This window comes from Canis lupus, assembly GCF_003254725.2.
Source record: "Canis lupus dingo isolate Sandy chromosome 19 unlocalized genomic scaffold, ASM325472v2 SANDYCHR19.02, whole genome shotgun sequence".
Taxonomy (NCBI): Eukaryota; Metazoa; Chordata; class Mammalia; order Carnivora; family Canidae; genus Canis; species Canis lupus.
The window spans coordinates 148,758-172,327 of record NW_026019396.1 but is presented as its reverse complement, the minus strand read 5'-3'; the positions used below and the strand labels follow the sequence as shown (position 1 = coordinate 172,327).

The following is a 23,570-nucleotide window of genomic DNA, read 5'->3' as shown; positions in this document are numbered from 1 at the left end:
GGGGTCCGATGGTACAGTTCCTGGGAAGTGGGGGACAGAGGCTCTCACGGGGACGTACTGGACGCTGACAGCCACGGGAGGCGTGCAATCCACTGCCTCCACCAAGAATGCCAGCTGCTATTTTGACATCGAGTGGCGTGATCGGCGGATCACACTGCGTGTGTCCGTGCAAGTTTGTGACAGCCAAGAAGAACGGCAGCTGGCTGCCTTGGTGGAGAGAGCAGGGGATCGGAGCTTTTCCTCATGAAGCTCATCAACCGTCCCGTCATCGTGTTCCGTGGAGAGCATGGCTTCATTGGTTGCCGTCATGGGCACCCTGGATGCCAACCGCTCCAGCTACGATGTCCTCCAGCTGGAGTTCAATGATGGTGCCTACAACATCAAAGACTCCACAGGCAAGTGACTCATCGGTCGCCAGCAGCAGCGACACCCCCGTGGACTTCTTCAAATTCTGTGACTACAACAAAGTGGCCATCAAGGTTAGTGGGCGCTACCTGAAGGGGGGCCATGCAGGGGTCCTGAAGGCCTGCGCTGAGACATCGAGCCAGCCAGCTCTGAGAGTACTGGCCGCTGCCCAGCGCCCCAGCCCCGCCCTGCCCACACCCTTCTACTAATATCTGTCTTCTCCAGGCGGGCTCTGGCGTGGTGGTGAGCCCCTTGCCTTTCAAACTGGAAACCCAGCAAAACTGGTGCCCCTACCCGTTGCCCCAGGCCTGGCCCTCAGAGGGATCTCAGATCCTTCTGTCCTCTCTTCTCTGCTGTGGGCGAGGCTGGCACCCCTTTCTTCTGACCTCAGACGACTCTGAGCCTTATTTTCCCAAAATGGCCAAGAAGAGTGGGGGCTGGGAGCCTGGCGGGTGTGTAACTGGAATCTCCTGCCCCCTCCGAGAGCCTCAAATGTAATTTTAGAGGAAAAATATATATGTATGTCATGTATATCATTGTGCTATATATATACATATATATCTCAGTGTGTATAGATATATACCTATCAATGTGCTCCCAAAAGAAAAAGATATCAAACACGTTAACAGACCTTGCTTTTTGCTTTATTGAAGTTCGATTTGCGGACATACAGTATAACACCCAGTGCTCATCCCATCAAGTGCCCTCCTCAGTGCCCATCACCCAGTTACCCCAGCCTCCTCCCCGTCTCCCCTTCCACAACACTTTGTTCATTTCCCAGGGTTAGGAGTCTCTCATGGTTTGTCCCCCTCTCTAAATTTTCCCACTCAGGTCCCCCCTTTCCCTTATAATCCCTCTCATTATTTCTGATATTCCCCATATGAGTGAAACCATATAATGGTTGTCCTCCTCCGATTGACTTACTTCACTCAGCATAATACCCTCCAGTGTCATCCACATCAAAGCAAATGGTGGGTATTTGTCCTTTCTGATGGCGGAGTAATATTCCATTCTCTATATATACATCTTCTTTATCCATTCATCTGTCGAAGGACACCATGGCTCTTCCACAGTTTGGCTATTGTGGACATTCCTGCTATAAACATGGGGTACAGGTGTCCCAGCATTTCATTGCATCTGTATTTTTGGGATAAATACCCAGTAGTGCAAGTGTTGGGTTATAGGGTAGCTCTATTTTTAACTTTTTGAGGAACCTCCACACTGTTTTCCAGAGTGGGCTGTACCAGCTTGCCATTCCCACCAACAGTGTAAGAGGATTCCCCTTTTAGGGATGTCTGGGTGGGTCAGTGGTTGAGCGTCTGCTTTTGGCTCAGGGCATGATCCCAAGGTCCTGGGATGAGTCTCATATCAGGCTCCCTGCATTGAGCCTATTTCTCCCGTCTGCTTACATCTCTGCCTCTTTCTGTATCTCCCATGACAATAAATAAAATTTAAAAAAAAAGAGAGGATTCCCCTTTTCCTCATCCGCTCCAACATTTGTTGTTTCTTGCCTTGTTGATTTACACCATTCCTCACTGGTGTGAGGTGGTATCTCATTGTGGTTTTTGATTTGTATTTCCCTGATGGGCAAATGATGCGGAGCATTTTCTCATGTGCTTTTGGCCATGTGTATGTCTTCTTTGGTGAAATTTCTGTTCATGTCTTCTACCCATTTCATGATTGGATTTTTTTGTTTCTTGGGTGTTGAGTTTACTAAGTTATTTATAGATCTTAGATACTAGTCCTTTATCTGATATGTCATTTGCAAATAGCAGAGCTATTTCTAAGTAAAAGCAATGTACATATTTTACCATGTTCTTCTGTTAGTCCATATGTTATAATTTTTCTAGAATTAACATGGTTATTTTTGCAGTAAAAAAATAATAAATAATAAACAGACCTTGATAAATAAATAAACTTGATGCCGAGCAGTGGTACCACTTAGTGACTAAACAGCACAGGCTTTGGGTGGACTAGGGTTCAATGTCCTCTTTCTATGATTAATTGGCTGTGTAACTGCAACAGCTTCATCTCTCAAACCACCAGTTTCTTCATTTGCAAGATGGAGAAAATAACAGTGCTTATCTCATAGACTGATTTTAAGGAATAAGGTGCTTGGCACATGAGCATTTGTGAATGGTAGTCGCTATTATTATTACTAATTATTATTATATTATTATTAGTAGTAGTAGTAGTATTATTATGTAAAGCTTGAAAGCCTGTGGTTAAAATATTCATTTTATTTTCAAATTTATTTCAACACAACTGTCAAATAAAGTTGCTCTGACAATGCTGCTTTTGACTAAATTTCATTTGGCCAAATTGATCTCAGCCAAAATATAATTCAATTCCACCGACTGCCTCCCAGAACTCTGAATTGCTTTGGATTTCTGTTGTCACGCACTGTTCACTGTTAACATACTAATGCCATCACTCTGGTTTGAACTCTGATCCCAACCACTGTCTGAAACTATATCTAAAGTGACCAGCCATCTGCTTTGTCTGCAACTGAAGAGTTTCCAGATCACGGGGCTTCAGAGTTAAAACTAAAAAGAGTTTTCTGAGCAAAACAGAATTTTGGTTACCCTAATTATACCCATCATGTTCTCCAAAACCACATTCTTAACTCTACTTATGATTTCCTACCAATAATATTTACTGGGTGCATCCCCCAATCTCTAGTCCCAGCTCAGGACTCTCAATAGGCAGAACCAGCCATAACCCAAATATGGCTTCAACAGCTATCAATAGACTCCCATAATCTGAACTCAGTTTGTCCTCTCATCTTCAAATATCCTTCAAAAGAACCTACATCTTATTTTTCAGTCCAATTGGTATACTTCCTCTCAAAAACACTGGACTCGTTCCTGCCTTAGTACAACTGCAAAGATGCCACCTGGCCTCTCTTACAATGCTTCATCATCATCATCTGAGGCACAGTTCATTTGTATCCTTCTCCATATCTAATCTACTAAATGCATGTAGGTTCCAGGAGTTTTTCTATATAAAATGTCTTAATTTTATTGGTTACTTATAATCCATTTCAGTGTTTTTTTGTCATTTAATTCATATGATCAGTGAGATTCTAATATGTGTTTATATCATTTTCCCAAAGATAATTTCCTCAAGGCAACAAACAAGAATTACCATGTGTTGCCCACAGCAGTAGCTGTACTCATACAGTTGCTCAACATTTGACAAATAATGAATAGTAAAAAAAGCATATTAAAATGCTTGTGTCTATAGAAGAAAAACACTTATTAATAAAAGTTTCCTAAATAAATAAATAAATAAATAAATAAATAAATAAATAAATAAAAGTTTACTGATATTTTCCTTTACTTGACTTTGGTAGTAGGCTATTACAATAAGCCAGGTCACAGATAGTGATGACTTGGGAATATTATGACAGGGGAATAGGGGAGATGGGGAGAAGTAATCAGTATGATCTGAAGAGAAAGCAGATGCTATTTCCTGACAGAATGTACATGCAGTATGAGAGTAAAAGGTTTAAGGGTGAGTCCAGGGTACTACAGTTTTCCCTCAAGCATTCACAGATGTTACTCTATTTAATGATAATTCTTGGGATGCCTGGGTGGCTCAGCAGTGGTTGAGTGTCTGTCTTTAGCTTAGGGCATGATCCTGGAGTCCTGGGATTGACTCCTGCATTGGGCTCTCTGCATGGAGCCGGTTTCTCCCTCTGCCTATGTCTCTGCCTCTCTCTGTGTGTCTCTCATGAATAAGTAAGTAAAATCTTTAACAAAGAGAGAAAGGAAAATTTCCTGTTGAAAAATAATAATAATTCTTCTTAAGGTTCAAAATAAAACACTAACTACAGATTTTTGCTTTGAATCTATATCTTCTCTGTATATTTCAACATATTTTCATGTGGTCCTTCACTCATGTGCCAAAGAATATTAATCAACTCATTTTTAAAAAAAGATTTTATTTATTTATTTGAGATGGAAAGAACAAGAGAGAACAAGCATGAGCTGGGGGTGAGCAGAGGGAGAAGGAGAAGCAGACTCCCTGTTGAGCAGAGAACTCATGTGTTGTTTGATCCCAGGACCTTGGGATCTTGACCTGAGTTGAAGGCAGAAGCTTAACCAAATGAGCCACCCGGATAACCCAAATTCAGCCATTTTTAAAATTAACTACTATTCTTCAACAAATCTACACAGAGTCATTTATAATTCCCAACCAAAAAATAAATCATTTTAGTAACAAACTACTTGCAAAGCTCTTCCTTTGGACTGATAATCTATTCAAATAAGTAAAGTACAGGAGAATGTTGATCTGTTTCTCTGAATGACACAAAAAAATCATGGTGGCTTACAGTTTTATTAGATTCATCATTTTGGTAGTAACATCTCATACAGAATTCAGATTTACAGGCAAATTTACACATACAAGAGCTTCTCTGAATATCCTAATTGTTAGGGCTTTTTTTTAACAAACTTAGGAAATGAAGATGAACAAGCCCAGAAAAATGTAGTAAGTAACCTGGCTGGAATGATTCAACAGGAAAATTGGAGATAGTGCCTTATGGTAGAGCTGCTACAGAGTATTCTCTTGAGGTGGGTGCTCTGCCAAAATCCTAATGCACCACGATGACCGTTTCTGAATTCATAAAGTATGGAAGGGCCACCATATAGTGTTATATCCAACTGTTATGAAGTTTGAATGATTACCTGTATGCATATAGTCTTTAAAAAATACTATCGTCAATGTCATTACCTCTTTCCATACTAGTAACCTACTCTTACCTTGCTAGAGTGTCTTAGCTGATTGGGAAGTTCCAACACAGGATCAGTACATAGTGATGGAATCAGCCCCTATGCCAGAATAAAAACTCAGGTCTAGAGAGGAATAAGGAGAGAGACTGGATGATGGGCTTTAGAAATAGACTAGGAACTGACACTACTCTGCTACTTTCTGCCTATGTAGATATCCTTCCTTATCCCATGGGCCTCAATTTCCTCATCCGTAAAGCAGAAAATATAAAACTTATTTATGCCTTGGATCGTACTGCTATTTTCCAATAAGTGGCTAAGAACACATAAAAGAAACAACAATACCTCACATCGATATAGCACTTGGCAATTTTCTAAAAATATCACGTACTTTATCAGATTTTCACCTTCTGAGAGATGGATGAAAATGTCAAGTGCATTTCCAAGTACACTGGGTGGAGAGACTCTGCCTTGGAATCAGACAGACCTGACTTGGGATTCTGGTATACAACTTATTAGCAATGTATCCTCAGGAAAGGTTATCTTAACTTCATTTATTACCTTATCTACAAAATAGGATCAATAGCACCTACCTAAAAGAGTAATTCTGGATTAAAAAATCCAAAAAAATCTGGGTCCATCTCCCAGAAGAACACCTCCAAGCTGTGCACATTTTACCGATGGGGGAATTGAGACTAAGCGATGATAAACAATTGTAAAGCTCACACTTACCAAATCCTAGAGCCAGTCTAGAACTAGAACCATGAGAAGAACTGGCATAGTGAACTCAGGAGTGAAATAGAATGAGTTCATCTATATAGCTTTCAATTTTCCTGGATAAAACATTTCTTAAAGGAGGCTAAAACAACCCAATGCATTTAACGGCTAAAGGGAATTTGTCCTCATATATTTCTTTTATTTCTTCTGCTTAATTTTCAATGACTCACAAAATAATTTCCTTTCTTTGGCCAGACACCTATTATTTACTATGCTACCTCAATCTTATGAGCAGGAAAAAAACTTATATTCTGTTATGTACATCTGATATTAATATACTCATGAAATAGCCACTTATATGTCATATACAAAGTAAGAACACTTAATTAGGAGACAAGATTGTTCTTCTGGCTTTGGATTTCCCATGTGGGCCATTTCACCTTGGGTGAGTCTCATCATCTTTGAAACTCTTTCACTTAATCTGTAAAATAGTGTAGGTAGACTTTATAATCTCATCCCTTTCAGAAGTAGATTCAATCACAGGTGAAATAACATCTTTCCCAAGAGCTTTAATGAAGTTAAAGAGAAATGCATATACAGGATGATGTGATCATTGCTGCCCCTCTCAGACCTCACCCTATGAAAAGGACAGTTGGTATGGAATTAAGAAAAACACTTAAGTGGGGTATGACAGTGAAAAAGTGGAATACACAATCTTGGAAGATTGGGGGAGGGGACTTCTCTGAAATTACACAGGATCATGTAAGCCACCATTTGATAAGCTTTTACCAATGGAACTGCTTCTGTATTGTGGCAATAGCTAAGACCAAATAAACTCACAATGCCTTCCAGTCTAATTCTTTCTGATTCTATCACTATCACAAAACATTTACTCCTGGATATCTAGATGTATCTACTTTTCAAATTTCCTATCTCCTTCCAACATCCAGCATCACTCACAAATCTCCACTTTCTCTGACAACTTGCCCACTGTCCCTTTTCAAGTACCATACCCCACTAAGATTTCATGATCTCATGCATTTGAGGTTCAGTTCTGCTATTTCAAAACAGCAAATGTAACTATCTCTTGTTTTGTAAGGAAATATAGTCCCCACTGTGCACAAGTAAATATAACTCTAGAAAAGGCAATGGGTGATTTGGTATTTCAGCTGCACCTGTCTGTGACTTAACTTGGTTTCTCTTTACTTGTTGGCAGACTGCTGTCCACATGTGGGTGCTGTAAAAAAAAAAAAACATATGACTATGAAATTGGCAAAGGCATAATTTAGTGTATTGAAACGGTAGAAGATAGTGTCAGATTATCCAGCCAAATTGACTAATGACTAATCAATAGAGTAGGAAATAATCTTCAAAATTCCTAAAGTTACAAACTGAAACTATAGCAGTATGGATGAGGAAAGTTTGAACTCCTACTCAATTATCAATAGAAGTAGGAGACAAGTTATACAGTGGAGAAAATAAAATATAATGAAGTAGGAAGTAAGAATTCCATATGTAATATCCTTTCACTTAATTCTTCCTTACAAAAATCCTAATTCAACCTCAACCTGTATATTAACATCAGTTCTACAGAGTTCAAAATATAAAGCTGAAAAATATCAGGAAAAAATTATTTCCACAGTAAAATTCACAAAATATATCATTAATACTCCCCTAACAATACAAAAAATCTTTAAAATGAACACTGGATGTTATTCTGTATGTTGGCAAATTGAACACCAATAAAAAATAAGTTTATTAGTAAAAAATAAGAAAGACCTAACTGTAACAGAGCATTGCATTCCTATTTATTTACTCCCAACCCAGGAGGGGGGACTGTACCAAGTTGTGATCTAGCCCAGAGTGGTGTGTGTGTGTGTAGGAGGTGTGTACTATATCAGGCTCGACCAAGTGACTTGTATTGGCACATGAAATGTGCCTGGAAGCAAAGTGAATCATGTCCAAGAGAATGCTTCAAGAGTCGTCATGTTTGGGTGACTGTTCTTTCCCTTCTGCCAGAAAAATGCATGTCTCTTGTAAGTGTTGTTCCTTTACACATCAAGTGGAACCAAATGCTGGAAAGAGGCACAGCCTCCTGTACCCCACACTTGCATGGACAAGAGCTAAATCTTTGTTGCTATAAACCACTAAGACTTTAAGGTTATTTGTTTGAGCAGTCTTCTTGGCAAAAGTTGGCTGATACAATGACTTAAGCAAAATAATACTTTTTAAATTATTCCCTTGGTAAAAATAAAGCATCTTTTAATCAAGGATATTTATGTGAAGCAGAAAAATGACAGGTGTATTCAAAAGAGTGAACTGTGCAATATAAGTTAATTTCATATTTATGGCACATTCATCAGGTCGTATTAAAAAGTGAAGTTTCAAACAAATGTAAATGTTTCTTTTCTTTCCTTTTAAAAAGATTTATTTATTTATTTGTGAGAGAGAAAAAATGGAGGGGAAGAGGGAGAGCAAGAAGGAGAGAAGCAGATTCCCTGCTGAGTGTGGAATCCTACTCAGGGCTGGATCTCACAATCCATGAGATTATGACCTGAGGTGAAATCAGGAGTCAAATGCTTAACCAACTGAGCCATCCAGGTGCCACTAAAATGGTCTCTGATGGTTTTAATAATAGCTAATAATCAGACACACAGCAAGGAAACAATTTAATAGGATTCCTAGGAATGAGATACTATATTAGGCAAAAAACTAAGTCCATAAATAAAAAAACAACAATCACAAATCACTAACATATATGCTATCTTTCTCTGAGGGGCTCAGGCAAAGACAGTAATCTTTAAAGTATCTTACAAAAAAAAATCTGACATGGAAAAAAGTCAACAGAAAAGACAAGAGAATAAAAAGAAAACTCTGTTACACAGAAAACATGTGATTTGATCCTAGGAAACAGGTACTCTTCACAGGAAAAAAAAAAGTATACCTCAACTATTTTACTTAGGTAAATTATCAATCTCGACAGGCCAAGAAACTTTAGAATAAGATTATGTCACAGAGAACACAGTGGCTATTTTATAGACAAGCGATTAGAGAGCATATTGTGTTCCCAGAGCATTTTTGCTCTATTTTACATCAGAAGTTTTTTTTTAATTTTTTTATTTTTATAATAAATGTATTTTTTATTGGTGTTCAATTTACCAACATACAGAATAACAGCCAGTGCTCATCCCGTCAAGTGCCCCCCTGAGTGCCCATCACACATTCACCAGCAACCCCCGCCCACCTCCCCTTCCACCACCCCTAGTTCGTTTCCCAGAGTTAGGAGTCTTTATGTTCTGTCTCACTTTCTGATATTTCCCACACGCCTCCACCCCAAGATTGCTAGAACTCATACAGCAATTTGGCAGCGTGACAGGATACAAAATCAATGCCCAGAAATCAATGACATTTCTATACACTAACAATGAGACTGAAGAAAGAGAAATTAAGGAGTCAATTCCATTTACAATTGCACCCAAAAGCATAAGATACCTAGGAAGAAACCTAACCAAAGAGGTAAAGGATCTATACCCTAAAAACTATAGAACACTTCTGAAAGAAATTGAGGAAGACACAAAGACATGGAAAAAAACCTCCCAAGACACAAGAGTCCAGGGCCAGATGGCTTCCCAGGGGAATTCTATCAAATGTTTAAAGAAGAAATCATACCTATTCTACTAAAGCTGTTTGGAAAGATAGAAAGAGATGGAGTACTTCCAAGTTCGTTCTATGAGGCCAGCATCACCTTAATTCCAAAACCAGAAAAGACCCCACCAAAAAGGAGAATTACAGACCAATATCCCTGATGAACATGGATGCAAAAATTCTCAACAAGATGCTAGCCAATAGGATCCAACAGCACATTAAGAAAATTATTCACCACGACCAAGTAGGATTTATCCCCGGGACGCAAGGCTGGTTCAACACTCGTAAAACAAACAATGTGATTCATCATATCAGCAAGAGAAAAACCAAGAACCATAGGATCCTCTCATTAGATGCAGAGAAAGCATTTGACAAAATACAGCATCCATTCCTGATCAAAATTCTTCAGAGTGTAGGGATAGAGGGAACTTTCCTCGACATCTTAAAAGCCATTTACGAAAAGCCCACAGCAAATATCATTCTCCATGGGGAGGCACTGGGAGCCTTTCCCCTAAGATCCGGAACCAGACAGGGATGTCCACTCTCACCACTGCTATTCAACATAGTATTGGAAGTCCTAGCCTCAGCAATCAGACAAAAAAAAAGGCATTAAAGGCATTCAAATTGACAAAGAAGAAGTCAAACTCTCCCTCTTTGCTGATGACATCATACTCTACATAGAAAACCCAAAAGCCTCCACCCCAAGATTGTTAGATCTCATACAGCAATTGGGTAGCGTGGCAGGATACAAAATCAATGCCCAGAAATCAATGGCATTTCTATACACTAACAATGAGACTGAAGAAAGAGAAATTAAGGAGTCAATCCCATTTACAATTGCACCCAAAAGCATCAGATACCTAGGAATAAACCTAACCAAAGAGGTAAAGGATCTATACCCTAAAAACTATAGAACACTTCTGAAAGAAATTGAGGAAGACACAAAGAGATGGAAAAATATTCCATGCTCATGGATTGGCAGAATTAAGATTGTGAAAATGTCAATGTTACCCAGGGCAATTTACACGTTTAATGCAATCCCTATCAAAATACCATGGACTTTCTTCAGAGAGTTAAAACAAATTATTTTATGATTTGTGTGGAATCAGAAAAGGCCCTGAATAGCCAGGGGAATTAAAAAAAAAAACATATCTGGGGGCATCACAATGCCAGATTTCAGGTTGTACTACAAAGCTGTGGTCATCAAGACAGTGTGGTACCGGCACAAAAGCAGACACATAAAAAAAAACCTGGATACATAGTTCAATGGAACAGAATAGAGAACCCAGAAGTGGACCCTGAACTTTATGGCCAACTAATATTCGATAAATTAGGAAAGACTATCCATTGGAAGAAAGACAGTCTCTTCAATAAATGGTGCTGGGAAAATTGGACATCCACATGCAGAAGAATGAAACTAGACCACTCTCTTTCACAATACACAAAGATTTGAGACTTGCCAGACTCCACAATTGTGTGAGCCCATTTCCTGTTTTGAAATAAAGATTTTATTGATTGATTGATTGAGAGCATGCAGGAGAAGGGGCAGAGGTAGAAGATAACAAGTTTCTAGATAAAAGTTGTGGTTGTTTTGCCCTCCAATTTATAATGTTCTCTTAAGGATAATACTTTCTTCTTAAATTATAGCCATTTACAGATTTTCTTAAAATCCATTCATGTGCTTTGGAAAGAAATCTAAAATTTGCTGTCTGCAAAGAACTATTAATGCTATAAAATTTGTGTTCATTCTGGGTGGCCTGAGGCACCATTTTTTTTAAGGAAAATGTTAGAAGGGAACTAACATTTAGGAGATTGGCTCAGAGATGTTTGAAAGATTTAAGAGGAGTGATGACTATGGATGTAGTCTGCATGTTTGCACACAAACCAATCAAGAATAAGCTGACCCAATTATCTAGACATAACTGTGCCAGTCTCTTTGGGTGCAGAAGCCTGTGTTCTCCTAAGAGAGACAAAGCTAAAACATACTACACATTTATACCAATATTTTTGGGTTCACAAAACTTTTTGCTCAGACCCAAAAATAAAATAATAAAGCAAAAAGTATAAAAAAAGCGTTGAGCTGCTTGTTCAAGGCTGTGGAGTGACCAGAGCAAGGCTCCACTGATTTGCTTAAATTTCCCACTGCTCTAGCCCTGCTCTGGTACGTGCCATGGAGAACCACCTGAGAACCATTCAGAAGTCACATTTTCTATTTCCTCATATTCTAGAACCCGTGGATTACATATGTGTTATCCATAAAAAGCATTTGATGGGTAAACAGAGAATTGCTGAAAAAGATATAGATATATACACAGACAAAAGAGTAAAATTGAAATTTCAATTTCAGAAAATGTAAAATTAAAAAATGAAACGTGCCTTAAAGACTACATGTCACAAAAATCACAGGAAAATGATTATAAGGCTACAGAAATTCACAAGAGAAAATGCCAACATGGCTGATCAAATCAAGACAGACTTTGTTGGGAAGCTGACTCTATAGGTCGGACATGGATGGGAAGAGGACAAGAAGGGAACTGTCTAGGGGTAGCAAGAGCATGAGCACAAGTGCTAGAGCAGAAATGACAAACTGAGAAATTAGGAAACTTGAGAATTTTCCACATCTTTGAGTCCTGACTTCTCTGTGCTTAATACCTTCTTCAACTCATTTCTATCTTCTTGCATTTTAGTATAAGGAGTCAGGAGGAAACAAGCTCCTTTAAAACTTTCCTGAGCAATCTACTCAGATAAATATCCGATTTTATTGTTCCAAGTTCAAACTTCCACAAAATACTGGAACACTCATTAAGACAAGTTTTTGCCATTTCATGACAAGGTTCTCCTTTTTTATGGTTTCCAATAACACGTTCCTTATTTCCATCTGAGATCTCACAGAAAAATCTTCAACATCCATATTTCGAACAATCTGTTTCTGATTAGTTATGTATTCTCTAAGAAGATAGAGTCTATCTCTGAAGCTCTTGCTTTTATTTCTGAACTCTTACCAGAATCGCCTTCAACATCTATTATTTCTACCAATAGTTCCTTCACAGCAATGTGGGCTTTTCCCAGTGTGGCCCTCCAAACTTCTACATCCTTCCCCCTTACCCGGTTCTAAAGCTGCTTTGGCATTTTTAGGTATTTGTCACAGTAAGACCTACTTCTTGGTACCAAAATCAGAGGGGAAAATGAATGAAATGACCTTTTTAAAGATTTTTATTTAATGAAGAGAGAGCACATGAGCGAGAGAGAGCAGGGAAGGAGAGAAGGAGAGAAGGTATCTCAAGCAGACTCCCCGCCCAGTGAGGAGCCCCATGTGGGGGCTCCATCTCATGACCTGAGCTGAAATCAAGAATTGTATACTCAACCGACTGAGCTACTCATGTGCCCCTGAAATGATCTTTATTGAAAAAATATAAAATTGTATGAATAGGAAAAAGATCTGATTAGTAATCCCAGAAAACATATAGGTGTGGAAAAAAGAAAAAATAAAAGAAAAAATATGAAAGTAAGAGAATAGACTCTAGAATGACCAAGGTTAAGGAATTAAACTGGAAAAAAGAACTGAGAATTTTACCCAGGATGCAGTACAAAGAGGAAAAGTGAAAAGGTTGTTCGTATCGAGTGTTCTTTGAGAATCATTGTTTCATAAAATTTTAATGGATTCTAGTAAGAGATAATAGAGGAATATTGGAAAAAGTGGTCAAAGACATAATAGCTAAGAAATTCTAATATAAATAAAAATTGACACAGAGGATACAAAAATATGATTTATGAATCTAACAAAACTTAGGAAAAAAGAAAAAAGGAACCAGGAGAAATCTTTGATGAAATAAAAATACAAAATATGGTTTGTCAGTATAACTCGAAATACACTATAATGACAATAAATGTAATAGATTAAATCGCTTTAATAAATATCAGAAATTATCAGTGTGGATATAAAAAATCAGTTATATGCTGCTTACAGGGGACACATCTACACACACAACCTAAAACAGAAAATATAAAAAGAAAAAAAAGAAATAGACTAAGCATATATGAACCAAAAAAAAAAAGCTAGTGCAACAATATCTGTCAAAGGCGAGTATGAAGTTGAAGCATTAATGCGAATAAAGCAAATAAGTTATAATTTATAATTCATGAAAAGGCTATAGAAATTATAAATTTGTATGTGCCTAATAATATAGACTTAAACCATAAAACACCAAAAGCCAGCAACTACGAAAACTCAGAATTACAAAATAAAAGTGAAAAGCTCACAGAGGGATCCCTGGGGGGCACAGTGGTTTGGCGCCTGCCTTTGGCCCAGGGCGCGATCCTGGAGACCCGGGATCGAGTCCCACATTGGGCTCCCGGTGCATGGAGCCTGCTTCTCCCTCTGCCTATGTCTCTGCCTCTCTCTCTCTCTCTCTCTCTCTCTGTGATTATCACAAATAAATAAAAATTTTAAAAAAAGCTCACAGAAGCATAATGGCAAAATTTAACACCTCTCTCAGAAACTGCACATTTGGAGAATATATAGAGAATTTGAGTAACACGTATGACATAATTGTGAGTTTCCATATCCCTGCACTCAAAAGAGAATACAACAGAGAATACACATTCTCCTAAAGCATGCATGCAACATTTTAAATATTTATAAAATTAACTGTACACTCTCAGTCACAAAGAGTCATAGTTATTCAAACCATATTATCTGATTACAGTGCAGTTTAATTAGAAATTAACTATTACAGCTAGTAATTAAAATCCTACAGGTTAGAAAATCTGAAAAAAAAAAAAACCCAAAAGCTTAAATAATGACTAGGTTAAAAAAGACTTCACAAGGAAAATCATAAACTGTAATGGTTTTATCAACAAACTAAAATATGAAAAATAAATTTGTGAGGTATAGCTAAAGCAATACTTAGAAGTTATGAATAGTCTTAAATATATTTACTACAATTAGCTAGCATTTAATCCAAGAAGCTAGATGAAGAAATCAAAGGAGTAAGAAAGTTGAAGCAACAGAATTATAAAAACAAAACACAAATTAATAAGCCTGGGAAAAACATTTATGGAGATGATTTAAAAAATCAATTTCTTTGAAAGCTAATAAACTAGGTAAGCCTCTAGAAAGTTTGACTAGATGTGTACACACATAAATGTATCATCATATAATGGAGTACTACTGTTCAGCCACTTGGACTGAGTGAACCAGATCATCAATACAGAGGAATCACAGATAAAATTGCTGAATGCTAAGAATTTCTGTACTTTAGGGACCTCTGGGTGACTCAGCGATTGAGCATCTGCCTGCCTTTGGCTCAGGGTGTGATCCTGGTCTGGGGATCGAGTCCCGCATCTGGCTCCCTGTGAGGAGCCTGTTCCTCCCTCTGTCTGTGTCTCTGCCTCTCTATCGGTATCTTATGAATAAATACAAAATCTTAAAATTTCTGTCGTTTGTTTACTTATTCATTTAACAGTGTTCTGTATGTTTACATATACAATTCAATGTGTGCGTTTGTGTATGCATGGGTATGTGGTAGATATTTATATGATCAAGTTACCTACAACATGTTCTTCAGAAGTATGAAGCACATGGTGAAGTGTAAGCATTTTTAAATCTTCCAAGAATTTAAATTGATGTATGTGTGCTTGGAGTTTCTTTCTTTCCCCTTTCTCCTAATCCTAGTCTTTCCTTGCACAGAGATAATTATTATCCTGAGGATGGTGTTGCTTTGTTTTATTTATTTCCCAACTAGTTTTATACTTTTACATTTTGGAAAACCTCCCATTCTTATAAAGCAGTTTCTCTTTATCCACTTTAAGAAATTACAATTTTCCTTTGGCAGTTTGGTTTTTCTACTTGTTTCTTTTATTTGACAAAGGAATGACTTCATTCTTTAAAAGAGTAAGCCAACTAAATTAATACTGACATTGAGGCCCAAGACTATGAAGAAACCAATTTGCTCGTAGCACCAGTTATGCTATGGGGAAGTAAAACAAAACAAAACTGGAAAATAGTCACCATCCACTATAAATCTTCAGAGTATTTATTGGCCCATTCGACTAGCATAGAAAGAATTACAGAAAAATATAAAAGGCATTGTTCAGTGCTCTCTGAAAAAAAGCTGGTTTCTTGTACTGGTATATATTCCATTCACCAAATTCTTACATGTTCCTCGTATGAATAAAAACTGAGTGTTATTAGAGAGAGAGAGGGAGAGAGAGAGAGAGAGAGAGAGATTCATCATGGTAATTGATCCACCAATTTTGAGAAATAGTTTTCTTATACTGGTAGCCTGTGAGTAACTTTCTTTCTGGAATAAAGTAAGATAGTCATTCTAAGTACCTTTATTTTACTTTTAGACATGTTTAACCTTAACTGTATCACTAAGTGCATATTAACTAATGATTACACACATCTTACTCCCAGGTATGGTAAAGGCCAATGGGGAACACCTAATTGCCTGTCACTCATTCTAGATTATGCAGTTAGATCCTTTTACAGTTTATCAGAGTTCTCAGGATCTTTTCTTCAAAATTAAGAAATGAATTGCTGTTCTCAGAGATATTATGCTGGAGTATCCTGAGGGCAAAACTAACATTTATTAACTATTTCCCTATGTCAGAAATCTCTTCTATGAGTCACAATTGACAAATTAGTTGTTTCAGCTTTTCTATACCTCCTTGTATTTCTATCTCCTCTTCTTGTCAATTTCTTTCTTTCCTTTTTTTCCAATATCTTCCTTGGTTTAAAAACTCACAGATGCCTTACCCAGCTATGTGTTTTGCCCCTTTTATTCTGGATTGTTGATATTTAAATTTCATACAAACATGCAATTATTCCCAAATATATCACACCAATATCACGTTGTTTGTATAATGAATAAAAATAGTCTATCCAAGAACATGTGACTCAGCCTGTGAAGTCATATCTAAAACAATTACTCAAACCTATGTCTTATTGTCGCCCCCTAAAATTTCATGTGCTGTGTTCAACCTCATGTTTTAAAACTTGCAGTTTCTACCAGTCTCTATAAAATCTCTATACTCTTAGAAAATTGAACATATTAATTCGTACATTTTTTTGAGTAGACATTTAGCCAGGCTTTAAAAGTACTATAAAACTAACACAAGATACAGTTGTTTACCTCAGGAATTTGGATTTTCTGTATAACGTATGAACACATCAGCATAATTCCTGATGGTCAAAGCAGCATGTGAGCCACTGTCTAGTAGGGTTAGGTGCTCATATTTTATAAAGAAAAAATTAAATTGAGATCAGAAAGGCTTTGTGAAATTACTGGGATTGGAGAACCCAAATGGCTAGCCTACATAGTGTGTGGCAATGCAGAGTCCAAGAAGAGGTGAGAATTATAGTAGAAAAGTGAGTGTGCTGTGTTCAGGAACCAAGGATATGTCTGACCCAGCTAAACTAAAGGATCTGCACTGGGAAAGAGTGAAGACAATACTAATTACTAGAGCAGGCTGCATTGGGGAGGATTTTAAAGATGAGATTTTTTTTTTTGGACAAAAAAAGGAAAACACCAAAGATTTATTGAAATCCATTGATGGCTTCTAAGCAGGGAGTGGAATGTTAAACTATGACTTAAGAAATAAATTTAGAGGGATCCCTGGGTGGCGCAGCGGTTTGGCGCCTGCCTTTGGCCCAGGGCGCGATCCTGGAGACCCGGGATTGAATCCCACATCGGGCTCCCTGCATGGAGCCTGCTTCTCCCTCTGCCTGTGTCTCTGCCTCTCTCTCTCTCTCTGTGTGTGACTATCATAAATAAATAAAATCTTTAAAAAAAAAAGAAATAAATTTAGAGAAATGTTTATTAATGTTCCAAGGAACATTAATTAATGGGGTCACTTCGAAAGAGTCAAATAATGTCAACTAAATGTGGAATAAACTGGCACATTTGACTTCCAAGAGGAAAGCATGAACTTCCCAAACCTATTTGACAAGGGAACCCTTTCTGGGAAAGGGAAAACAATGCATGGATCATATATTCTATATGCACTGATACCACTCTCAGTCTATACACAGGCATGTGTAAGAAATGTACAGTTCTGTAGTACTAAATAGCTCACTTGATGTCTAGTTTGATTCTCTGGTCCTGGGAAATTGGTCTGTACTCCTGTTGCTGAGGCATGTCTTTCAGACCCAGTGGCTTTCTATTTCTTCCATACTATTCTGGGACTGATGGAGATACTTTTACTAACTGATCTGTTCCATGTTGAGGTATAAGAAACTCTGCGTGGATGTAGAGGGCCCCATCTCTCTTAGACATGTCAGCTCACTATTCTGTGAGGAATTTCTGCTTCCTTTTGGTTTCCATCCAGGAATGGTGCAGATATCCCATGTACCTGCCTAGTGGTTTTGGGCTTTTCCCATGAGATTGCCACGTAAATCTTCTACTCTATGTGACAAATCATTTTTGTTTCTTAGAAAGCTAAATCTGTAAAACTCATAAGCAGCAAAGAACTCCATTTTCCTCATATTCTCCTCTTGCTTCTATGTCCGAGGAGGTGATTTAGTTGCCTTGTAAGCAGATTAAGACAGGAAGAAGGATGAGGGAAGGAACACCTGAGGTAAAAAAATGAGTTAGTATTTCAAAGATTCTACCTACCATGCTTGGAATACTACTTAGGAAATGCTGGTGTGGAGAACTGAGGATGAAAAGCCAGTGAAGGAAAGGATATGTGTGGTACTGGTGCTGCAGTGAGTTTTATGATGTGTTGTCTCAAGAAATATTGCCTCCTCGTCTTGTAAACCACCACCTTTGGCGTGGTCCTTTGCACAGTCCTCTCCCACATTAACTCTTGAAAAGTCCCTCTTGCTTCTGGGAACTCTTCCTCCACCATATGAAAGGAGGAGAAGCTACCTTATTGAAGACATGGGGACCAATTGAGAGACAGCGCCAATAGACAGACACCTAGGTAAGCTCCAGAGGAGCTTGAGGCTAACTGCAAGTGCACTGGTGACCTCAGCTGAGACCAGAACTGCTCAGATGAGCCTCCACTGAAGTGTTATGTGAATCATAGCCAAAGGAAATGGTTGTCAAGCTTACTGAGTTATGGAATGATTATTATTCATATAAATACATACAACACAACACAATACAAAACTATGTAATATGATAGATATGGTAGGCATTGAAGATAGAGGAAATAATTTGTGGGAAGATTTCCTCAATATGAATATATGGGACCAATGAAAAACCTTTAAATGGAAATAGCTGGATCGTGGAAGGGGTTCATTTTTCACTCATGGGAAGAATAAAGAAAAAGGAAGTGTCAAGTATCATTATGGAGATTCCAGTCTTCAATGACTTAGTAAACTATAGACATGTAGGTGGATGGACCCATGCCAGATGGGGACTTGGTAGCATTCTGCAGTTGTGCCTTTTTGGAAATCACTCTCTCTCTCTCACTGGCTTGGATTCAACAGGTGGTTTTTCTGTCACTGATGAAATAAAAAACAAACATTTGTCTTATAACAGCATACTGTCAGACATGACACTAGACTCATCTTAATTCCTAATGATATGGATTACACTAAAGAAAAAATGAACACATGTTAAAAGTATGGAGGGATTGAGGATATGTGTCTCCAGGTTCTGAATCTAAACTCCGTTTAACAAAATTGGGTTTTGCCAGTGAGCTGCGATTAGCGAGGCTCCAATAATACTCACACTAGTCTCAGGGAAACTTCTCCTAGTTCCATTAACTGCTTTTTCAGAAATGTATTTTACATATATTATTTTATTTAATCTGTAGAACATTTCTAAGATTTAGACATTATTTTTATCCACATTTTAGGGATGAATGGACTGATATTATATTGTTATTAATAATAATAATAATATTATTATTATTATTACTAGTAGTCATAGTAGTATTAGTATTTTGCAAGGAGTCTTCAGGTGGGCAGTGTGTGGTGAAAACAGAAAGTATTTCTAATGTAAGGGGCTTTTAACTCCTACAGCAGCTTCCTTAAATTTTGATTTCATGAAGTGTTTTCCAGTGTGTCAAGTTCTTAATCAGTTATGCCTATGTCAGTTCGTGGGCAATCATAATGAAAGACACCGATCACAGCTTCACATACTCATGTGCAGAAAAAGCTAGAAGTCTCCACCTTTAAAACAGATGCTACCACAAGAACAGATTCACTATCCAAGTTAACTCTGTCCCCAGAATTTAGTTTCTGCTTTAGGATTCTGCATGATTTTATACTGGCTGATTTTTTGAAGATGCCTCTGTGACTGTCATTTAACATATTCTGTTAGGATTCATGGATTCATACTTGGCACAGGATGAGTCTTTAGGCTTAGGTAAGATGTTTTCAGTTGTTAGATTAGGTAGACTCAGTTGAAAGAGACCGGAGACTACTGTGAGTTCAGAAGACAATGGGAAAATATGAAGATGATTCATGCACACAGAGTCCATTTTGACTGATCTGAACAGGCCTACACGGGCCTCTGGGAAAAAGTGGAATGGACAAAAAGTTGTCCTGCTGTATTGGCCTCATGACTCTGCAGTAGCTAAATCAAATGACACTACCAAAGCTTCTCAGCCACAGCCAGGGGCTGTCTATTGATTTCCCCATTTGGGGTAGGTTTGCATGAGAACACTTGGCCTCTCTGAGGTCCCCCTCCTCAGGAAGGCAATAAAAGACCAGCCTGAGACCTACCAGAATTGGGAAGGGCAAGTTGTCATTACTACAGATATCCGCGAGAGGGAACTCCAAAGCGCTCTCTGGGTTCTGCAGAAGGCTCAGCTGTGCACTTGTTCCAGCAAATACCACCGCAGCACCAAAAGGCTAACCTTCTGAAAAGACTTCTTTTAGTGGTCTTCTGGCCTGAATCTAAGGAAGAAGGGAGGTTAGTGTATTTTCATTCACTTAGCCTTATTTTCACCATTGCCATTATACAGCATGTTCATTGTAGTGGCTAGAGGAGGGAAACGGAGTCATTTGTTGTGTACAACTCTCCACGTTCTGATGTTGGCTAACAGCATCGTTATGGTGTTGAAGAGTTCTTCCTCATATCCTTCAGACTGATCTGAGACTCGATCAGATTGAAGGTCAGTATTTCCTGTGCCATCAGTTACTGTCTTTGCAATGCAACAGGAGACACTGAACCTGTAGATGTTTGTTTTCTATTGGAGTGATCAGTGGGTTCAGGTGTCAGATCTGATTTTAAAGGCTAGAAGGATTTGGTATGCAAATCAAACTGAGTGTGGTAATCCTCTGCTTTCACAGCCAGTCTCCCCTCAGCCTGATTTCCTCTTTGACTTTCTGAGTGCTCAAGTTCTAACATCCAAAGGATCTGCCTCTCAGGACACAATCTGCCTGACCCTACTTCTCTGTTGCTCTGCTCTGGGCCATCTTCAAGGATGACTTTCTGCAGTCAGGGTCCAAGGGAAATAGTCATTACATGCTGGCTATGTGGTGGCTGTGTTCCCTTGTGATACCACACCAACCCACCCAGAGATGATGTTTTCGGTTAAATAGGTTGAACATTTACTGAAAAGAGCCTAAACCACAATGAAGTGTGGAAACACACTTCCTCACACACACACTCAAACATACATGTATATATAAACCTACACACAAGCACAAGGCTTGAAAGGGAACATAGAATAAGGAAAACAAGGTATCCTGAGGTTATGAATGCATTTATTGACCACCAGTTTCCAGAGATGATTTTTAGTTACTCAACATTCCCTACTGAAGCAAGAACTTTCCAAAGAAAAGTTGATCAGCAGTGAGAAGCTGAGTTCAAAGTTTCTACTGCTCAAAAGAATGTTTCCCTTTGAAGATACCTTAACATTGCTTAAATAACTGAATTCTTTAAGAGTCAACAGATGAGCCAAGGTGTCGAAGGATAAACAGATGAGCAACATTTCACCAAATAACCTTAAACACCTGGCCACTACTCTGCACAAGGCAATAAATGTTCCCAGGATGATTAATTAAAGGGGTCACTTCAAAAGGGTGGAATAATGTCAAATATATGTGGAAGAAAACTGGGGCATTTGACTTCCAAAAGGAAAGTAAGAATTTCCGAGACCTATTTAACAAGGGAAACCTTCCTGGGAAAGATAAAACAATGCATGGATCATATATTCTATATGCACTGATAGCAATCTCCATCTATACACTGGCATAAGTCAGAAATGTACCGTTCTGTAGTTTTAAATAGTTCACTTGATGCCTAGTTTGATTCTCTGTTCCAAGACTGGTAGTGATTTAGGTTTTCTTAATTGCCCCCATGAGTGTGTCTATGTTCTGGAGTCTTCTGGTGCCGGGGAGGCTGTAAATTGGTGAAGTGCCACTTATCTGGTTGCTCTGTGTCATTGGTGTATACTAATAGCTGCTGAAGTGTCCAAATTGCTCTCTGATCCTGGGAAGTTGGTGTGTACTCCTGTTGCTGAGGCATGTCTCTCACACCCAGTGGTTTTTTATTTCTTCCAACTATTCTGGGACTGATGGAGATACTTTTACTAACTGATCTGTTCCATGTTGAGGTATAAGAAACTGCATGGACATAGAGTGCCCCATCTTTCCTGGACATGTCAGCTTGCTATTCTGTCAGGAATTATTGCTTCCTTTAGGTTTCTATCCAGGGAAAGGTTCAGATATCCTATATTCCTACCCTGTGGTTTTGGCTTTTCCCATGAGATTGCCACCTAAATCTTCTACTCTATGCCACGAATCATTTTTGTTTCCTAGAAAGCCAACTCTGATAAACTCATAAGCAACATGGAGATCCCTTTTCCTCATATTCTCCTCTTGCTTCTATGTCCGAGGAGGTGATTTAGTTGCCTCTTAAGACAGCTTAAGACAGGAAGAAGGATGAGGGAAGGAATACCTGAGGTAAAAAAATGAGTTAGTATTTCAAAGATTCTTCCTACCCTACTTGGAATACCCCTTAGGAAATGCTGGTGTACAGAACTGAGAATGAGAAGCCAGTGAAGAAAAGGATATGTGCGGTAGTGGTGCTGCTGTGAGTTTTATGATGTGTGATCTCAAGAAATAATGCCTCCTCATCTTGTAAACCACCACCTTTGGCGTGGTCTTTTGCACAGTCCTCTCCCACATTAACTCTTGAAAAGTCCCTCTTGCTTCTGGGAACTCTTCCTCCACCATATGAAAGGAGGAGAACCTACGTTATTGAAGACATGGGGACCAATTGAGAGCCAGCGCCAATACACAAACACCTAGGTTAGCTCCAGATGAGCTGCAGGCTAACTGCAAGTGCACAAGTTCCCTCAGCTGAGACCAGAACTGCTCAGATGAACCTCCACTGATGTGTTATGTGAATCATAACCAAAGAAATGGTTGTCTAACCTACTAGGTTATGGAATGATTTTTATTATCCATATAAAAGTATACAACACAACACAGTACAATACAATTCAAAAACCATGTCATAGGATATGATAGGCATTGAAGAAAGAGGAGATAATTTGTGGGAAGATTTCCTCAATATGAATATATGGGACCAAGGGAAAAACTTTAAATGGAAATAGCTGGGTCTTGGAAAGGGTTCATTTCTCATTCATTGGAAAAAGAGATAAAGAGGAAGTGTCAAGGGTCATTATGGAGATTCCAGTCTTCAGTGACTTACTAAACTATAGACATGTGGGTGGATGGACCCATGCCAGATGGGGACTTGGTAGCATTCTGCAGTTGTGCTCTTTTGGAAATCACTATCACTCTCACAGGCTTGGATTCAACAGTTTGTTTTTCTGTCAGTGATGACACGAAAAACAAACATTTGTCTTACACCAGCACTGACTCATCTTAATTCCTGATGACACGGATTATCCAAAAGCTTCCCTCAACACAATGAGGTATATGTCGTAAAACTAAGACATGTCAAAAGTATGGAGGGATTGATGATGTGTGTCTCCAGGTTCTGAATCTAAACTCCGTTTTACAAAAAAATGGGGTGTTGCCAATGAGCTGTGATTAGCTAGGCTCCAATAATACTCGCACTAGTCTCAGGGGAACTTCTCCTAGTTCTATTCATTGCCATCTAGAAATGTGTTTTACATCCTTTATCTTATTGAATC

The 23,570-nt window shown here is 38.4% G+C and overlaps 1 protein-coding gene across 20 annotated transcripts in view; it reads right to left on the bottom strand.

Annotated features, from left to right (window-relative positions):
- Positions 1–4,356: 4,356 nt before the first annotated feature.
- LOC112659140 (rho GTPase-activating protein 20-like) overlaps positions 4,357–23,570 on the bottom strand; it is a 103,360-nt gene continuing 84,146 nt past the window's right edge. For 18 of the 20 annotated variants that reach the window (XM_049107984.1, XM_049107983.1, XM_049107980.1 and 15 more), the window contains 2 exons: positions 20,182–20,355; positions 15,507–18,954 (listed from right to left, as the gene is read on the bottom strand). In XM_049107984.1, coding sequence (XP_048963941.1) covers positions 20,210–20,355 — 146 coding nt within the window. In that variant the 3' untranslated portion in view covers positions 15,507–18,954; positions 20,182–20,209. Of the gene's footprint in view, positions 7,093–15,506; positions 18,955–20,181; positions 20,356–23,570 lie in introns of those variants that run through there. The other 2 variants (XM_049107976.1, XM_049107979.1) reach the window with 2 other exon arrangements.